This window comes from Doryrhamphus excisus, chromosome 9 (assembly GCF_030265055.1).
Source record: "Doryrhamphus excisus isolate RoL2022-K1 chromosome 9, RoL_Dexc_1.0, whole genome shotgun sequence".
In the NCBI taxonomy this organism is placed as follows: Eukaryota; Metazoa; Chordata; class Actinopteri; order Syngnathiformes; family Syngnathidae; genus Doryrhamphus; species Doryrhamphus excisus.
Genome location: NC_080474.1, coordinates 10,369,616 through 10,389,394, shown reverse-complemented (window position 1 = coordinate 10,389,394; position 19,779 = coordinate 10,369,616). Strand labels below are relative to the sequence as shown.

The 19,779-nt window shown below is 39.5% G+C and overlaps 1 protein-coding gene across 1 annotated transcript in view; it reads left to right on the top strand.

The window, feature by feature from the left end:
* Positions 1 to 19,779, top strand: part of tmeff2a (transmembrane protein with EGF-like and two follistatin-like domains 2a) — a 122,187-nt gene that overhangs the window by 36,797 nt on the left and 65,611 nt on the right. Inside the window, exon 3 of the mRNA XM_058082861.1 lies at positions 11,107 to 11,236. Coding sequence (XP_057938844.1) covers positions 11,107 to 11,236 — 130 coding nt within the window. The remainder of the gene's footprint in view (positions 1 to 11,106; positions 11,237 to 19,779) is intronic.

Sequence of the window (19,779 nt, the reverse complement as noted above, 5' to 3'; positions counted from 1 at the left end):
TCTCAAATTGGCATGCTCACTTCCCTCCACCACGTAGTCACGCACGGTCGCATGTGCTTGTCTTAACTTTGAAATGGTTGTGTGCTTTTGTCTTGTACTTTGTGTGTGCTTTGCTCTTGATGTTTTAGAAACACCATCAATTTATCTCTTCTTCCCCTTTTGCACTCTTTGTACAATTATCATTTACCTCATATGTTTTTATTTTTGTCGTCTTTATGCTCCCTAAAATTTGTCTTTGTCCACCCCTGTGGATGATGTTGACGAACCATGATGCTGCCAGCTGCTTTAGAACCACAAAAATGAAGGTTCAGGTTATTTTGTTGTGTGTTGTGATGTGCTAAACAAGTGTTTTATTTCAGGTGTGGCAGACGTTTGGTTCAACTTTGGTGTTGGTGCATGTCATGATGATGTGACTGCACAATCCTAAAACTATACAGTAATCCTTCACCACATGGCGATTTGTTGGTGAATACTCATGAAAAAGTGCATATTTAAACAGATTATTTTTTTTTGTCTTGATTAAAGGGGACCTATGCCTTTTCCACTTTCTGACCGATAAATGTTGTTACAATTTATTTTCGTATTAAACGATGCCAAAGTGTCAGGTTATGAGGTTTGCGCATTTGTCAGCCCTGAACGAAGTTTTGAGTGGCTTTGCACGCTCGAGTTCTCCTGACATCAACGTGAGCCAGACTTCCTTATATGGGCTACAGATTGCCTGCACTCAGTAAACACGGATCTACGTATGCAGAAGTCTTCAGGAGTGCTTGGGAGTATGACCAGTTACAGTGGAGTGACGTTCCAAGAGGATGGCCAGGGGTGGAGTCAGGCCGAAACAGGAAGCAGGAACTCCATGGAAACACAGCAGAAAGAGGTGCGGAATCTGTAAGATTGAGAAAGCTTCCTGTGCGGGTTATCGTGTGTAGCTGCTCTATAGGAGTTTATTACAGGTTGAAATGATCTCATAACAGGCACAATAATAATAATGTAGTGATTATAGTAATAACACGGGTCGTTAAGGCCGTAATCCACAACAAGATAAAACTGAACTCCCTTGATGTCACTTCCTGTCCTCAACACATCCAGAACACATTTACTGCAAGACACACGTTGCATGAATTTTATTTACATCTGTAATGCCGTATTTTGTCTGATTTTATCTTCTTTATTGATTTAACACAAATATAAAGGTGATGATGGCTACAATGCGTTCTTTTTCCATGTTAAGTTTTTAGCTGGGGTACTCGACCAATCGACCGATATCACTGGAAAAAGCACGGTATCGATATGGGCCAATACTTCAAAATGCCAATCCCCTTTGCTGATCAGCTCTGCCCTCGTTACAGCATGTAGAACAACCATGTCTGCCATGTGTGGGTCCTCCAGTCTTTGTGAGAGTCATACAGTATAAGTTTTTACCTTGCAAAATGTGCCTAAAAAAATGTCTAACCTGGGTGGCGCTTTGGAAAGCTTCAGATTGGTGTTGGATTTGGGGTGAGCACTTGGCAGGGTGTGGTCAGTTTGATCATCTGTCAGGCAGCAGCTATAAATGCCCGGTCCCAAGCTGTTATTCTTGCAAGTGTGGGCAAAATTTGGGGATAAGTACCGCCTCTCTACAGATTTGGGAGCATGCAGTTGAATCCTAACCAATCAAATGAACACCTATCAATGCCTTTGAATGCGCAGAACCCACTGGATCTCTTCCTCATGTTCCTTGCATGCTACTCCAGCTTTTCAGATCCAGTTAAGAAAAAAGATTTGCATTTGCACTACAGCAAATAAATAAATACATGGCTTGTTGTGTCAGTGAAAACTGACACACATGAGAACGCAACTCCTCTCTCATCTCCGTGGCCAGGCTGCGTGTGGTTTCACAGCACAGCTGCCGGACAACTGCCGGCATTTTGTGTCCTCTCTGGGTACAGAAGGCAGCAGTTAAATGTTTAAAAAATTAGTAATTCTTGGCCATTTTAATTTTGTAAAAGTAGCTCTCAGAAGGCAAAACCTTGGTGACCCCTAATAGCCAGTAGTACATTTAAACATTTACACTGCATATGTATTGGTATCTCCCAATTCCCGATTTTCGGTGCCATAAAACCGAAATCGGAACATCCCTTGTTTTTCTTTCGGCTTTTCTCCATTTTTAGAATTACATTTTTTACATTTTACACTTATTTTTATGAGCATAGAGTGTGTGTATCAATGGGCAATTTTGCCCAGTAATTGAGAAATCCATGTAGCCTGGTTAACTTTTCTAATGGGATGTCAGCCTCTGCACACATTGCTACAAATTCTTCAACAAACACTCGTGCTTGCTATTAAGGAAGATGTGGTCACGAATGCAATTCCTACTGCATAAGTGAGATATTTTTTATGACACACGTATTTTGTTTACACAGCTAGACATGGTGCAAACGGCTGTCTTGTTTCACATTCACTCAGAACCAGCACATCGTCATCGGGCATTGTACAATGATTCTTACATTTTTAAAAATCAGAGGTCACACATGGGCAAAAAAATGGAATTGACCAGTGGGTGTTATTTCATTTCTACAGGGCTCTAATAATGTTTAAAACTGTATTCAACAGATTCAACAGGTTTTCTATGTCCTATCTACAAAAATACTCCCTTTATAAAAGAATCCTACTTTATGGAGCCAACAGAACCAGGTCTGGAACCAATTGACTGCGATGAACGAGCGGCTTTACTTTTAAATATGCATAAGAAGACTCAACCAGAGCATGCCTTGCAGGAAACTTGAGAAAAAAATACATAATGCATTGAAGAATATGGTATAAAATCTGCCTCAAGAATCTCAAACAAAATAAATAACTACCGAGTGGAAAGAGCAGTTGGGTCAGCGCCTTTTCCTAAAAGTATTGGCCCAGATACACCTCATCCCCCGCTGCCTTCTTAGAGAACGGACCATGCGGTTGTCCAGGTTTTGTCACAGCAAAGGTGTGGATCGATGTTTGTGTGCCTCTTGCAGTTTCTAAGCCAGCAGGCACATAAGGCTATGCCATATGGCCCTGGCCAATAACCCTCACTTTCCTGTCTGAAGAGAATTATAGAAGATCAAATACTCCTGCCCTCTGTTGATGCCTCCTTAGTCCTTTTTCACACAAAGATACACAACGTTGCAGAAGGAAGCGTATTATGCGTCTTTATTTGTTCATACATGCACACACACATAGATCAATGCAGACAAAATCGTATACGTTGAAGGGACTCCGCTTGTACACATTGCAGGAAGGTGGCAGAAGCCCATATGTAACATCATATATGTTGGATTTCTCCCTTACCGTAGTCTTTACTGCGTGTTGCAAGCAGCTTGAGATGGTCCCATATTCAGAAAACAGACAAGGAGAACAAAGACAGTGAACAAAGGGCACCTTATTACTGTGATAACAAGGTCAATGGCATTTGCAAGGAATGGCAGAGAGCAGGACGGAGGATGCATCCACACGTTTGTCTGCGATAAGACGGCAGTACATTGGCTGGCAAGGCATACAGTATATCACTGTAGGAAATTGCATGGGTAAACAACAGAAAGCTCAGGCTGTGACAGTAGCATTCCGTGCAATAAATAGGAGAAAAGGATTAGCAAACACGAGGTTGGAACAGCACTCCTGGAAAACCGAAGCTGACACCAGTGGCATGCACATTGAAGAAAGTTCATAATTGCATTCTGTAATTCTGTAGTATTTCCCAAGCATTCCCCACATTATTAATGTTGCTGGGGCTGGAAGAACCCAACGTAATGCAAAATGAGAGCACAACTACAAAAGTCACGGCTTCACTGCAAAGGCAAATGAAAGTCACCTGTAACAGTTCTTCACAACGGAAATGATTTCAGTGTGTAGATTATGAACACACTTTCATTGTCTATTGTTTATTTACAATATTATTAAAATACAGCCGCTATAAACGTCTTCCAACGTTTCCTCTGTGTTTCACCATTTTACATCCAGGAGTATCTCCTGGCGACCAGTCCAGGGTGTACCCACCTCCCAAAATCAGCTGAGATAGGCTCCAGCATACCCCCGCGACCCGAGTGCGGATAAGCAGTATAGAAAATTGATGGCTGGATGGATGGAGTGCTGCTGTCCTTGCGTAGCGTTATGGCTGCCACGGCCACCAACTTAAACTGAAAGATGACATCAAGTGTGGACTTACTTTGGCTTTTATGGCATACAGGTAGATAAAACAACACTGACTTTGCAGGATCTAAGAAGTGTCTCATGAAAATATGTCACACGATCAGGATGTATTATTGGGATTAAATGACTGGGCCACCTCGTTCATCAGTACCCTCACAGAAAAAAAATCTACCTACTAAGAGAAATGTTGATTTTTCTTTCAAATGTTAAATCATATTGAATCAAGAGACGTGTGCCATGCTTTATTGTCAACGTCATGCTACTCGTTATTTAAACTAGTATGCTGGTAAAAACATTGATTGGAACTGGTTCTGACATTCCGATTCTCCCAGAATCATTCTTTTTTTTTTTTTTTTACCTCCGGTGCCTACGTTCGGTGATTGGCCAGCGGCATAACACCAAACAAGAAGAAGTGGCCGGAAGGGTGGGTGTTACTACTCACAGGATTAAGCACCCTATTTTTGACTGGCTATGCTGAACTTTAGGCCATATAATAAAAAAAATTAAACCCCCCCAAAAATTTAAACAAAAGACATTTCATCCAAGAACTTTGGTTAGCGCCCTCATTTCAACCATGAAAACTTGTTGTGACCCTACTTCTGAAAAGAAGGGGAATCGAGACTCGTAAGGAACCGGACTAGAAACAAGGACTCTGGACTGGTCAACCAAAACATCAAACTTCACTTCAGGAAGTGAAAAATGTAACAGATTGTAAAAGTAACAGATTGAACAGAAGGATTCGATAAGCCTTACTTCTTCCTACTCCTTTTGGACATGTGGAATTGTGAATTGATTTATGTGACTATTACCATTCAAGCAAAGTGTATGTGGCCAGAGCCAATGACAGCTGTCTTTCTGATATTATCAGGGTCAGACACCAAAACTCGATTATTATTGGATAATGCGGTAGCTTACTCTTGAGATGTCAAGACATAAACTTCCCACCTTTAACCTTAGGCTAGCAAATTCAAAAAAATAAAATAATTTCATCTCCAAAAGGGGGGCGCTGCAAAAAAAAGTTTAGGAACAACTCCACAATGCATTCACATATGGTGGTGTAACTCGCCCAGCGCTGCTTCCGTTTTCATCGTCATCATCACTCTCTCGTCACTTGCAACTTCACTTTGAACGCCCTTTGTACACCAATGTCCAGCCGTTGGAGTTATTTTGGTAATCCTCCTGGAATGATGGCTCAGAATGAATTTGCCTCATGTTCTCTTATACATATGTTTATCGCAGCTAGCATTCGTACAGTATGTATTACATATTGGTCTCTGATTGGTTTATCGCTGCTAGCGTACGTATTACGTACCTGTGTCAGTGGCAAATGGCCCGACAGTCAATCAAGCGGAGCGCTTACCAAAAGCACAGCAACATTTTTGCAGATGTTGGAACTCAATGCAGAGAAAGTGCACCGGATTATTTGGTGTACCGTCAAATTATAGTGCGGAAAATACAGTATGTGGCTTTCATGGCTCACTTAGCCAAAAAGGTTATCATGGTGATACTGTATAGCTGTCTGAATCATGAATTATCCTGGATCTGGTTAAGGTTGAAAACATGTAGTTCTTGCTGAAACATTGCCAATCCCCAATAAATAAATCTGAACTGAGGAATAATTTGTCTTTATTTTCAGCTGGCGATAAATCAGTTGCAATCATGAAAATCATTGGAAATGAAAATGACTAGAATGATAGTTCCTGGGAAGGACTGCCATGTTTCATGTTTGAGGGACCTTGACTTAAAAAGGATACACCAAACATGTTGTAAGAGGCCCATAAGACCCAGAGATGAACAGCCCACGTCTTGGACCTTGTAGGGAGATGGAGGTTTGAAAAAAAATCCCATCACTTTTTCTTAGCACGATGAGAGCCAAATACTGGAGAAGATCAAGGGATGAGGTGGGGAGGGGGTTCATGGAAGAGAAGGCACTCTTAAAAGACGCCCGCAGGGTTCTGTTGGGCAGCTTTCCCTTCTGTTGCATCACGTCTGGCATAAAGTGTGAGTCTCTAGGTTAGGAGAAGCCTGAGCCAGATGGGAGAGCGTGTGAGACAGGGAAGCATCGCAGAAAGCACAAGCCCTGCAGTAAGATATTCCAAGCACTTTTGTGGGGTTGCCATTTTTTTCCATTCTTTCATTCTTGAGCGGATTTGCTCTCTCGTTCCCTCCTTTGGTCTATGGCCCCATTTCTTCTTCTTGTTCGTTTTTGCTTCATGGTGCTGTGTTTCTCTTTTCGTCTCCCTGTATGCCCCAGGCCTTGTGGTGTTTTTTTTATCATGCCAAGTTTGTAGAGAAAGAGCTTTCTCTTTCAGGTCTTGTGCATCTTGATTTTCGATTCCTTTTTACTTCATTACTCTCCAGTCCTCTGTCTCGGTCTTCATCGCTTTCCTCCAACTTCGTTCCCCTCAGTCCAATTTTGCTCAGCATTTTTTTCCCACGTCTTCCCTACAGCCCCTTTCCTTCCTGCATCCAGGTTTACTTTGATCAAATGCAAGTGTGCAGTTTCGCTTTCCCTCCCTCAACTCCTCCTACTCCTTTTAGTGTCTTTTGTGTGCATTTCATCTCGCCTTTTTGTAGTCTTGTGCTATTTGAAAACAGTGTTCAAAATCGATCGTTATGATGCTCCTGGGCTTCTGAATCAATGCTTATGTATCCCTTTCCCTTTATGCAGCTGAGTGCATGCATTTGGTGTTTATTTGTGTGCTTGCTCATCTACAGATGTCATTTTCGTCGGTACATGTGATCAGTTATGGCCATGCAACATTAGGTCCTTTGTTGCTGTATTGTGGCATTCAAAAAAAATGGCACTGTAAAAGTTCACTAAATGTTAACATGAAAAAGTCAATCTGATTATGTCTTAAATCGAATGTAGTGACTTCAGTTCACAGCTCAAAATTTGGCTCCTAAAATTACAATTGTCAACTTAATAAACACAGACTTGGGACCCCAATTGGGTACTGATCTTAGGTGTGAAAGGAAATTGGATTCCAGTGGGGTGCTGTAAGAAGAAAATAGTTCATAAATCTCAAGTTGTGTACAGAGTAAATCTACATTCCTCTCATTTTGGACAATATGCTCTGATTTGACAGCCGCCCAACCCCACCACCACTCAAAGCTGCACAGACACTTCCCCTTCACCAACCACCCATCAAGTTTTTATGCCTCTTATCCTCACTAGGGTAGTGGGAGTATTCGCTGGAACCTATTCCAGCTGACTTCGGGTGAGAGGCGGGTTTCACCCTGGATTGGTCGTCCAATGCTAATCTTTATCAGCAAACAGATCAGGATATTAGATGAATAGAAGAGAATCTGGGGTCGAATTTGTTCACGAACCAGTGGCAAAAGCAGTGAAGCAGTAATACTGATGTTGCTCCCCAGAACACAAAACAATATCTTCCCATTAACTTACTCCTGTTTAGATACACAATTCTTACATCTAGAAAAACAACCGGCAAGTTCCTATACTGTACATGGATTTCTTAAAGTTAAAAAAGTCCAAAGATTCCACAGAAATCTTGAGAAGTCATTGTACCTGACTGTTCAAAAGATTCAGAATGGCATAAAAATTAAACCAGGAGTACTTTAACACACTAACCTCATGATATGACACTTCATGTAGAAGAGGAGTGCAATGTTTTAAATATACTGTAGAGATGTCATTGGAAAGAAGAAGATTAGAAAGATTTTTGCCTTTTTTTATTGATTAGAGATTGAAAGATCACTTGATCGTTACGGCAGCTACTGTAAAGATCATTGTTTTGCTGAGAGTGAACAACGCCATTTCAGCCATGAAGTACTTCTGCAACGTAAATTAAATTCAACTAGTCCTACAGCTACTTGCTATGTCTGCAAAATTATATTTTTAAGAGGTGGCACTAGCGCTCAATTTGAGTCAAATGCAGTTCAAATCAATATGATTCGTGTTTATATAGTAATTGCCACTACATCTCAATATGGTGAGGATTGGTTGATAATGGAGCTTGGAGTAATAAAAATAGACCTCAGGTAAGAAACCGCAGGCATTCAAGTTAGACATTTTTTTCAAAGAAAAAAGCAAAATGGTAGGAAACTAGGTTATGACCTGTCTTCTACACAGATTGTGTTTTGCATTTTATCACTCTCAAGAACACTGTATTTTCAACTGCAGAAGGTGTGTAATCTCTTGGCTCACGTCTTGCTAGCTGCACTTTTGTGAGAACCAAGTTATTTGGCCCACAGATACCAGATTCCAGGCCAGTACATTAGAGTTAAAGGGCCCAGAAGTGAAGACAAAGAGAATCCATGGCCTCGATCCAGTGGGAACCCTCCAGTAAGCCTTGCGTCCAAATGACATCACAGCTAGAGTGAGGATGTTTATTCACTGTGATATTTTTCAGTGTGTTCTTCAGACATGAAATCATGTCATGGCCTGTGACCATGAAGTTACTTTTTTTTTCTTGAATCTCAGATAACCATTGTAATCCCGTGAAACATTCCAACTGAATGATCACATTTGTTCATGCATTGTTCAGTGTCAGGTCAATATCACATCATATTACTATCTTGCCTCCAAGAAGTCTCTACACACATATAGAAATGAAAAATGAAACAACGAAGAATAGCGTCATCAATCATTTGAAATATCTCAGATTTCCACCTATGGTAGAAAACTGAAAAGAAAAAGATCTTCTCTACAGCAAGTCACATAAAACTTGAAACTGCTCCAGTTGGAGCAACATGAGCCGACAGCGGTAGCAATACACGTTACAAAAGGATGTAAAGTTTAGACGGTGGCTGCTTTTGCCGCAATTTAGGAACATAACCGTACAAATTCAGCGTCAAACTAATCTTCAAACGATTACGATTGTGAATGCTACAAACTTGCTCTAACAGGTTGAACCTTTTGAAATAGAGACAACCTATGTGGATACGTTGTAGATGTGAGGAGACTCCAATATATTTTAAATTTAAAGAATTGTGATGTAGTAAGATGTTTTGTTCAATCATTATCAATTCAAATATAGCATGAACTCACGTTAAACGAAAACGTCTGCATCGGTACATCTCAACGTATCCCAACCAGGGGTCCCCATACCTCTAGTGGTACACAAGCAAATTGCAGAGAGGGTACATGGAAACATTGAAAAAAAAATTTCCAAGATGAGAATTTCATACTAAGCCAACAACAGAGTCACATGTAAAATGTACTTATTTTTAGACACGAACCAATAACACGTGCTGAATTCACGGTAAATATACATATCAAGTGTATATATAATCAAGTCTTATCCTTCAGTCCAGTCAATAATAATAAATAAAGAAATGGTGCAAAGCCCGACCAGTCCAGGGTGTACCCCACCTCTCGCCCAAAGTCAGCCTGGATAAGCTCCAGCATACCAGCATGAGGATAAGCAGCATATAAAATAGTATAGTATAGGATGGCCAAGTGGCAAAAATGTGTCCAAGCAAAGATAGGTAAATACCATTATTTGCCACATGGGTGCAAGGAAAATGCTGTGTTATGTTGCAAAAGTACACTATCCCATGCTCAAAATGGCCTAATGATAGTCATCATGCAACATTTTAGGCAGAGCAAAGTGTTTTCAACACTCAAGGTAGTCAAGCAAAAGTGCAACATTTAAAAGGAAACGACAGTCCTACAAAAGGCGCCCATTCTTGTATATGTTGTTCTCGCTGGTCAGGATTTGACTTTTGTCTGATTTTTCTGTTCTTCTTGTAAAATCCAAAGACTTTCTAAACTTTAAACTGTTTTGCTGATGTGTTGAATCGTGACTAGCTTGCACTCATATGCTGCTACATACATACATTCTGGCCTTCGGTCTTGGTAATCTATGACTTTGCCTTGTTTTACACACCCACTGCCAACCGATTACTAGTCTCTCTGTGCATGCCCCGACATGCGATTCATCTCAGGGTTTATGGCTGATTCTTATCGATTGAGGAGGTTGCCGCCGACGTAACCATATCTCTCGCTTTGTTAAAACGGATATCTGGTCCTATCAGTTTGTGGTTCACAACCCTAATTAATATAACATTTCATCCTATGGAAGTTATGCATGAGGAAGTGGTACGATGAAAACACGACATGAAAACAACATGAGGCTTCATTGGCCTCTCAGGGGTAGGTTGCTGAAATGGTTTTGTCTTAGATGCTGCCCCCTAGTAAGAACCAGTAGGGGGCCCTGACAACATATGTTGACACCCAAGCATCCAAGGAATGATGTAATTCTCTCACCAGACACTCCGGCACCTCGTCGGGATTGGCTTCTTTTTTGATGTTATGCATTTGCATGTGATGAAATGTAAGGATTCCCATCAGAAAGACATATCTGCACACCGCTGTGCACTCTATGTTTTCTAACCCCTTTGCAAAGGAAACAAACTGCTGAAGTTCTGTCTTTACTTCAGGCCTTTTCTTTCTTAGTCAGGATATATGTTTTGAGGGAGAAAAAAAGAAAAACAAGCTTCCCAAGGTTTGCATGTCTTGTCTCTGGAACCTTGTCCTAGCATGTTGTGTGTGTGTAGCAGAATAATGAATTATTGTCTTAACTTGGAAAATGTTTGCAAGGTTTGTGTTGCTCTTTGTTTTGTTCAGATAACATCTGAAGACAATATCAGCAGAATGGGTTTGGTGAAAGTACATTGCTTTGCAGCTGCAAAATCTTGTTTTTGATGCTACAATTTCTTATGTTCCCTTTTTGAGGTGCTGTACATATTGTCATGACTTTAGACAGAGCAGGGCATACATAGTCTTGGGCCTCTGTCAAAACAGTGCAACTGGGAAGGAAAATAGGGATGTGCAATGTGAAATATGAATTAGAGAGTGACTATTGTTGGCTTAAAACAATGAATACAGATTGTGTGCGAGTTTTCTTAATGTCATCGTTCAACTTCAATGTTTTTAGTACATTTATCCTAATGCTCCCATGTTTGACCTCTCTCCAGTGCAACAATGACTATGCTCCAGTTTGCGGCTCTAACAATCAAAACTACCGGAATGAGTGTTTTCTGCGTCGAGATGCCTGCAAGCAGCAGTCTGAAGTACTTATTCTGTCAGAGGGCGCCTGTCCTGTGGGTAAGTACATTTATGTTTGGCACTTACAGTCAATAGTCTCTTACAGTTGTATATTGATACATACAATACACCCACTTCTCACGTTTGACACAAATAAAAAAGCAGATTAAATCTTAAAGGCTGGTATGGCCGTTCCACACTGTAACCACAATAAGCAAATGTCAATGATGAAAATATTGTCAAACCTCAGTTTGTGAACACCCACGTTTTTGGTTTTCGACAAAATATTATCGTGGCATATAAGCATTCAAAACTATCTAGTAAGACAATAGAATAGATTTTTACAGAAATAAAATACTTATTAGAGGTAAGCCGGATACTCTTTATAAACAAGTATAAGCATTTTTGCCGATTACGAGCATGAAACTAGTACAGTTGTCAAGTATCTGTATGTGTAAGGGAAATCCCTTTTTTGTTTTTATTTTTTAATACCTCATTGGGTAATGTATTCACTGTTCACTCTTCATGCTTTTTGATTGGCCAGTCACATACAGCGACCGCCCTTGCAGCTAGCAAGTCTGTCTGTATTGTGTTTGTATATGCAGCTGTGGCACTACAAAGTGTGTGCTGTCTACTTGCAAAAATGTGTGCAAAATGTTGGGATCCGTACGTGGTGAATACAGCCTCAGTGCAGATTTGGGAGCATGCAGACACGATGTCACACTTTTGGTGAAGGAGGAACTTTCGCTGCGTGCAGGCAAGCAGCAACCTTGAGGTTACAACCTGGCTGCCTCTTTTTCAGGGTGCCTAGGGAACACATTTCTAGTAACACATGAGCATGAGTCTTATTATGTCTTAAATGACTTATTTACTCTTATTTGGTCTTGTCTAAAGTGTTGTCCATCTTGTCAATCTTGTCCATCATTTTGTGTTTAGTGGCCTCTAATAGTGTAAAAATAATAATACTAGTGTTTTCTATGCTACAAAATATTCCATGTACAAATAAGGGCTCCCACTTTGCAATACTGTAAATTACACAAGTTGCATTCTGACCAACTTCAATAAAAAAAGTGTACATTGAGTTTCCCTGCTAGAACATCCACATTTTGTTTTATATTTTGTTTTCCTCAGCGCAACAGAAAATCACTGGAGAGCAGTTCCCCCTTCTGCATCAGCCGAACACACATTTCAGTGAATGGGCTGCCTCTAGGCCAGCAAGAACTCCATTGTGGCTGTGTTGTGATGCAGGGTTTTATTTTTCTCAGAATACTTCTCATGTGAATTGAGGCGTTCTAAAGACAACATGAAGCAATGTACGACGGGGTCCCATAAGTGGGGTATATTGTGTATGAGTATTTGTGTCCCATAGGAACACAAAATGTAATCAAAATTACCTCTGTTAATTGATGATTGCAAAGAAACCCTTCTCTGGCAGATGGAGTGTAGTGTGTATTTTCACTTCCAACTATTTTATTTATTTTGATCTGCTTAAAGCCCATAAAATATGAGCAAAAATGCAGAATGACCTTGTTGAAAGAGGAAGCAAACTGAGAGGCACGGCACAGCTGTTGCTTATAATGATACAGTTTGGTCATTCATAACCAACTTAGAACCATCCGTTCTCACATTTACAGCACTTTTTTAAGACCCAAATTAGAAACATGGCTCTTCCCCAGAAGCCACGCTTACAACCTTACTGCGAAAAAATAACACGTCATGTATTGCCAGAACATTCATAAAAATAATAAAGAGAACATATTTAATACATTTGGAGATCACTTGTAAATACTGAATAAAGACACATTAAATTGTCTATTTTGGACACTCTAGTATTGCCTGGATTATGATTCTGCTTTTCTTCTTCTCCTCCAGAACCTACTCCTGGCTTGATGTTCATGGTCCCCTGTGATTTGCAATGAAAGTTACTAATAGGAACAGATTAAATTCAGTACAACCTTGTAAAAGTTACAACATTTTGCCTCCAGTTAGCCTACAGTGTGGCATGCATCTTGTTGTGTTAGCATTTGTCAATGTTTGCATTCTTTTAGCTTGCGAACAAAATGGAACCATAAGTCTGTGACATCGACTGTCTATAATATTATCAGTGGTAGACTGAAAAACACAATCACTTTTTATAGTTTTACAATTATGGATTTACATTCAAAAATTATTCTATATGTACATGAAAGACAAATGAAAGCAATAAATGACTTTTTTATGGTTACTTTTTCCTTTGTTGACGATGTCACTGTTCCCAAGGACAGCGGAATCAACACAGAACTGTTTTGTCATGTTTTTTTTTTTTTATTCAATGGTGTTTTTATCTTCTTTATCAAAATTCTAGCACTTGTAACGTCCTTTGGTTTTATCAGCCGGGTTATTGAGCTGAAAAACACTATTGAATCCAAGCAATAACAGGGAGGAAGGTGGTGTCCGTGATGATCTCGCTGCCACATGGGGTCTTTGGGAACAGTCACGGCAAGAATGACACCTTCAGTGAAGATAAAAGTAACCTTGAATGTTTGTTTATCCCTTTCATTCATGATCCATATGCATTTCAAATTGGTTTCTGCATGTGACACCATAGTTGTAAAATGATAAAAATGTCTTAACATTTTTGGCTTTCTGCAGCGGATAAATTAAATTTACATGATTTTTAAGGGGTAAAATTGATTCGGTTAGCATCCGTGTTGGGTAAAGTAGGCGATTCTGGACCGAATTAATGACGCTAACCAAGTTCTGCTGTATTAGATTAGATTTAGATCAAGGACCCTCGCCATCTTTCTTCAGTATTCACCGCGAATGAATGATAATAAAAGATTATTGATGAACAGATGGAAACTAAGTGGTAGCCTTTAGCCTGGTTGTCAGGCTAGCACGACGACCATTGCTACAATCCCTCTATCCATCTAAAGCGTCTTGCGGTGGTTTGCGGCAGGTCGCTGGGTCATCCTGGCAAGCTAACGGAGAAGGTGTTTCTCTAAGCCTCGTCTAGATAATCCTCAACTCTTGCAATTCTTCCGGTCATATACTGACTTGTGTTCACAATGCTGCAAGTTGACTGTTGACAAGTTGACAGAGGAGCATCTGTGGCAACACTGACGTCACATCATAAATGTGTGATGTACATTTTATGCTTTGTCATGTATTTATAAACTATAGCCAAACTAGGATAGATGAGGTATGTTTTCTAAAAAGACAAATAAAACTGTTTAAGGATCCGCTGTATACCCTCTTGAATATACCAATTAGTGAGTCACGATCTGAATAATGTGCTGCGCTGTGAATGAGTCAGTCCACTGACCAGGTGGTTAAAGTTGCTTTGGAGGCACATACTGTATGAATCAGTGCTGAATCCAACAAATAATGTGGATGTGCATTGTGCATTTGCTGACTCAAATACCTCAGTGGGTACAAGTTAACAAGTCTTTGAATGGGCACTCTCAGCAGAGACAACACATTGAAATGGACTGCATTAATGGTAGCAGTTTGTAGTGTATCAAGTCAATATCAGTGCAAACCATACATGCTTTTATTACTTATATATATATATATATATATATATATATATATATATATATATATATATATATATATATATATATGGAGTGGAATGTTAGAAAAGCCTTGATCAAGTTATATGACTCAAACAGAGAATAATAGTAGAATAAATAGAATAATATTAGTGAACATGAGAATAAAACCGTTCCATCACTTTTATATGCATCTGGAGTACTGTGTAGTTTTAGCGACAAATTGAATGGCACTACACTACACTCATCACACAGTAACTCAAAATGTATAGAAACATGTACCTATATGAGTTTAAAAAAAAGAAATCTTTACATTTTCCTATAATGCATTGCATCAGAACAACACATTTGTTGGGGCGCTGCGATGAAATCAGCCTCCCTCTGCACTCTGGTATTCTCTGGGTCTGTCTGGTGGACAGAGTCAGCATCGCAGCACCATCCATCCACATTGTATTCTGCTTGTCTTTCTTTGAAATTCTTTGCTCAAACAAAATGCTTTGTTGGAAAACATTGAAATGTTGGATATTTATTGGTAATAATTTTTAAGTGTTAAGTTTTGGTGGGATGAGTTTAGTATTGTTTGAAAGTTGACATTGTGAGTCAAACTGTTATATTGAGTAATGGGCTACTGTTGTCAACCCCACAAGTTTTTTCATACCTCATGATAGGCTCCTGTCAAATAAAGCTGCATAGTCAACTTGTGCGCCATTTTATGACATAGGCACCTTGCAGCTTGTGTGTACAAAACTGTTTTTTCTTCTAAATTTAGTGGGTACGTCTTATATTCCAGTGCTGCATTTTAATTTATGGTAAACTTTCGCGATTCTGTGCCTAGTTTTGACAAGGTTTATTAGACTGCCAATATCGGATAGTTTAGATGATATTGGATTGATATCAAATATTAATATCGAAGTGGGACACCCCCAGTGGAACTGTCAATGTCCCGATAAATGAGGTGAAAATGTCCAGCATTAACCCAGTGTTTGTTTGTGAGAGATGTGTGTGATGCATGTGTGTGATGATCAAGACATGGGAATCTGAACTGAATATGAGAGTGTATGTATGTACTATGTGTAACAAATTTACATATGTGCATTGTTAAGGTTTTTATTATATATATATGATTTTTGTTTTTATTATATATATAAATATAATATAATAGAAATATAATATCATTTATTGTTTTTTTTATTACAACGCCTTTGAGGTAATCATTCTTCGAACAATAATGTCATGTGTCAGTGTTCAAACAAACAACCTTTTGACTGCGGCTCAAAGTCTCGTGTTACACTTTACAGTTTAAATAGGACATGAGAAGAGTGTCATGACCCACATAATTTTATTTCAGTGAAGTCCCACCAAACGTAGCAGAGTTAAACTGGGAGTAAAGCAGCAACTTATCTTTCCATATAAAACATACATTCATTTATTCTATATTCTCAGAATACCCTGAAAATTTCTGCCAACAATACAGTATATGCAGAGCTTTGAATATTGTTTATGAAGACAGGGTTTCTGCTCTGCTACTCATGTTTCAATATCATTTGACTTTCTTGCATCTTCGTTTATACATTTTGCCTGGCTATCACTGCCTCTCTGGTGGCAGCTCCTTAGCAACTACGAGAATCAAGAAAAAAATAACAGTGGGTTATCCAACATTTAATAAAGACACATAACAAATACATACATTAACAATGTGATCATTAAACAAGATGCAATTAAATTAAAATCAATAATTTACCTGAACGGATTTAGGTTCCTGTAACCTGCTCACATTCTGTCTCTAAGTGGCTTTTTTGGCTGTTTGTTGATGTCCATATTTTTTGTGCCCTGCCTTTTCCCATCTGGTCTGCAACTCAGTGTCCTCTACATTTTTTTTTTCAGCAGACTGAAAATAAATGCCCCAATAAACAGAGATGCTCCTGTCACACTAGAACAAATAACATGTCTATACTCCATATAACACTTCATTTAGTAGCCATTCATTATGGTAGTTGTTTATTAATGTGTTAGCAATTGAATGTTTGTCTCGTCATGGTTTCCACAGCATACGCTTAATTTCACTTCAAGGTGATTTGAAAGACGCGACCGCTGCTGTTTTAGCTATGAAGCCCCCGCCAAAAAGTTTTGTGGATATCTCTTGGAGATTAATAAAGTATCTATCCTATCTATTGATGGGTATATATGATGTGGCTGCCTTGTTTTGTATATTGTGGCGGATGCAATTCAAATTCAAAGTTGTAAAACAGCGCTGTGTGGATAGATGTTTTTTTGACAACGGAGGGGAAGTTGTGCAGTTTTAGAATTAGGACATCTTCATGTTATATCTGATTTCCTTTATTCACATTGAATACAATGAATTACTGTCATGGGCTTCTTATATAACTCTGTGTTAGACACAGAGCAATCATGTGTTAAAGCGTGCCAGACAGTTCACTCTGTGGACAGTCTCCGTCTTAGTGCTCCCATCTTAACTAAAAGTGGAATATGTTAAATTCACGCCAAGCAAACTGTGCAAACTTACAGTGCGTCTAATGTAGTTTCCCACAGCTTCCTACCTGTACTGCAACACAGGCTTTTCCATTTGCTGTGTTGCGCTCTCTTTCTCTCAATTCTCTCTGGCCTCCTTTCCATTCCCTTCACCTACAATCCCATTAGTGGCACTAGGGCTGAGTGTAATAGAAGTATGTCAGCTCAACAGTGCCAATACTTGTTTACAGGCTGTCCTGGGAAATATCATGAAAAAGATATCCCCCATCCACATGTTTTGCTGAGACATCCACAGTAAATGTAGCCTACTGTACACAGCCTTGATGTTGTTCAAACCAACTGTGGTTGACCCTGACATTGAAGCAAGCTGGAGCATACAATCATTTTCCATCGAAAATGAATGGTCAATTTATTCGGCGCCCCCTACTGGTGGACATTTTCCATGACTGTAACATTTCCCTCATTGTGATATGATGATAGATTGGTTGTCGATCCACAGTCATTGTGCAACCGTTACAAGATTGTACATAATTATACAACTGCTTCAAGCATTCCAACATCTATCAGGACTTTCAGAAAAATTCCCACATTTTCCGTAATTCAATATTTTCCGTGACATTTATCCCATTGAAAATGAATGGACAATTTACATTTAACATGGAAAATGTATTTGGAACAAATTCATTGGATTCACATTGATTTTGGGTGGGAGGGTGGTGGCGGAGGAATTTGGTTTTCATACATTGTGGTTTTTGTTTAACCTTTGGAAACACATGAAAAAAAACAGGGTACCACTGTGTAGTCATTTAATACAACATTTGAAGATGCTGACGGTTGGTGAATGAAATTTTGATGCAATAAGTATTTTGAATTACTATATTGTCAGTGTCTATGCTGTCAATCATTAACATAGCTATTGATTTAATTGACTTACCCTATTTTTGACCCAAAGACTGTAGCTGGAATAGGCTCCAGTTTCACCTGTCGATAATGAATAGCTGTGTTAAACTGAAATTAGTAAATTGTCAAATGTACTGATGTTTATTTTTGGCAATTGCGCAGAATTTAATCAGTTGAACATTTGTACCCACAAGGTTGTGTTTGGTTGTCATTACATCTTGCCTTTAAATAATGACAGATGGAAGCATCAAGGATTACACTGGGAGACACAATGCATTTAGGCCCAACTAGTTTGCTGCCTTAATCTGTGGATGTAGACAGCAATATATAAAGTAAACACTAAAGGCTGCATCCCCTCAGACTGCTCTGGTACTCATGCCTTGTGTTTTTTTTTTCCTCTTTTAAAAAAATGAAGAGCTTATTCTTCTAAGAATAAAAATGTCATGGAAGGACATTTGAGCTTTCTTGGCTTGAAAATGTCAAATGAAAACTAGATAGAGTCATAGTCTTCCATGGGCGTCTGGATAGGATGTCTTTTTCTTGCAATTCAACATGGTTGCAATGTGTGAAATGCAACCTTATAGCAAATGGAATGTTAAAGTTACCTGATTATGAAGGTTCATTTTATGTACTATTACTATTTTCAGCACCTGATTATTAGGCACAGTCTCAATTACTGAGACTTAACTAGGGATCGACCGATCCGGTTTTTATGGGGCCGATGCCGATGCCGATACCGATTTTTTTCCATCACCCTTAGCCGATGGCCGATTTTGCTTGAGCCGATATTTGTTGCCGATACTGCCTTTGATCCCTCAATTTATATGAAAAAAAGACCATGATAACAAATATTACAGGTCTCATGTTTAAAGAAATATTTATTGAAATTTAAACACTGAACACAGTAGGATTCAGCTTTCTTAAACACACATTTAAACGGCATTATCAACTTTAAAAGGAATAAATATTCAACCATGTGCAAAACATTTCTGTCGTAGTTTAAATTTATCTAGCATCGATGTGATGACTGCTACTCCGCAGCGTGATGCGCACCCCCCCGCCTCCACACACACAAACACATCACACTGACACAATTTAGTACGATATATAAAACATTTCTCTCATCATTTAAGTTTGTGTTGTGCACGCTAAAGACCTCTCATAAGCAGTAAGCAGACACGGCTGCTCCAATTCCTGCTGTGTGTGTGTGTGTGTGTGTGTGTGTGTGCGTGCGTGCTCGGAGAGAGCGCACACACATAACACGACGCGCATTTAAAGTTGCATAGTTGCTCATTCTTGTTCTGCTCAACTAGTGAGAGTGCTTTTATTCGTCTGTTGCGTTGGTATGTGATGTTTTTGGGCTTTCTTGTTGTCACACCGTGACTTAAACTGTTATGCCTAGCGATCACCCAGTGAAATGTGATGGGCTTAGTAAAGTGTTAAAAGCAAGCTAATTCTATTACTTGTGAAAACGCGCCCTTGATGTAATTCAACAGTGGGTATAACAGTGGTACCGCGACTACGTGTGTTGCCGGGGCAACACAAAGCTGCCCCGGCGGATGCCTGACTGTAAATCATGCTGTGGAAAAATACATTGGCGAACCCATGCGCGTATCGGCGGATACCGATGCAAGGAAAAACGCAAATATCGGCCTGATATATCGGCCGGCCGGTCGATCC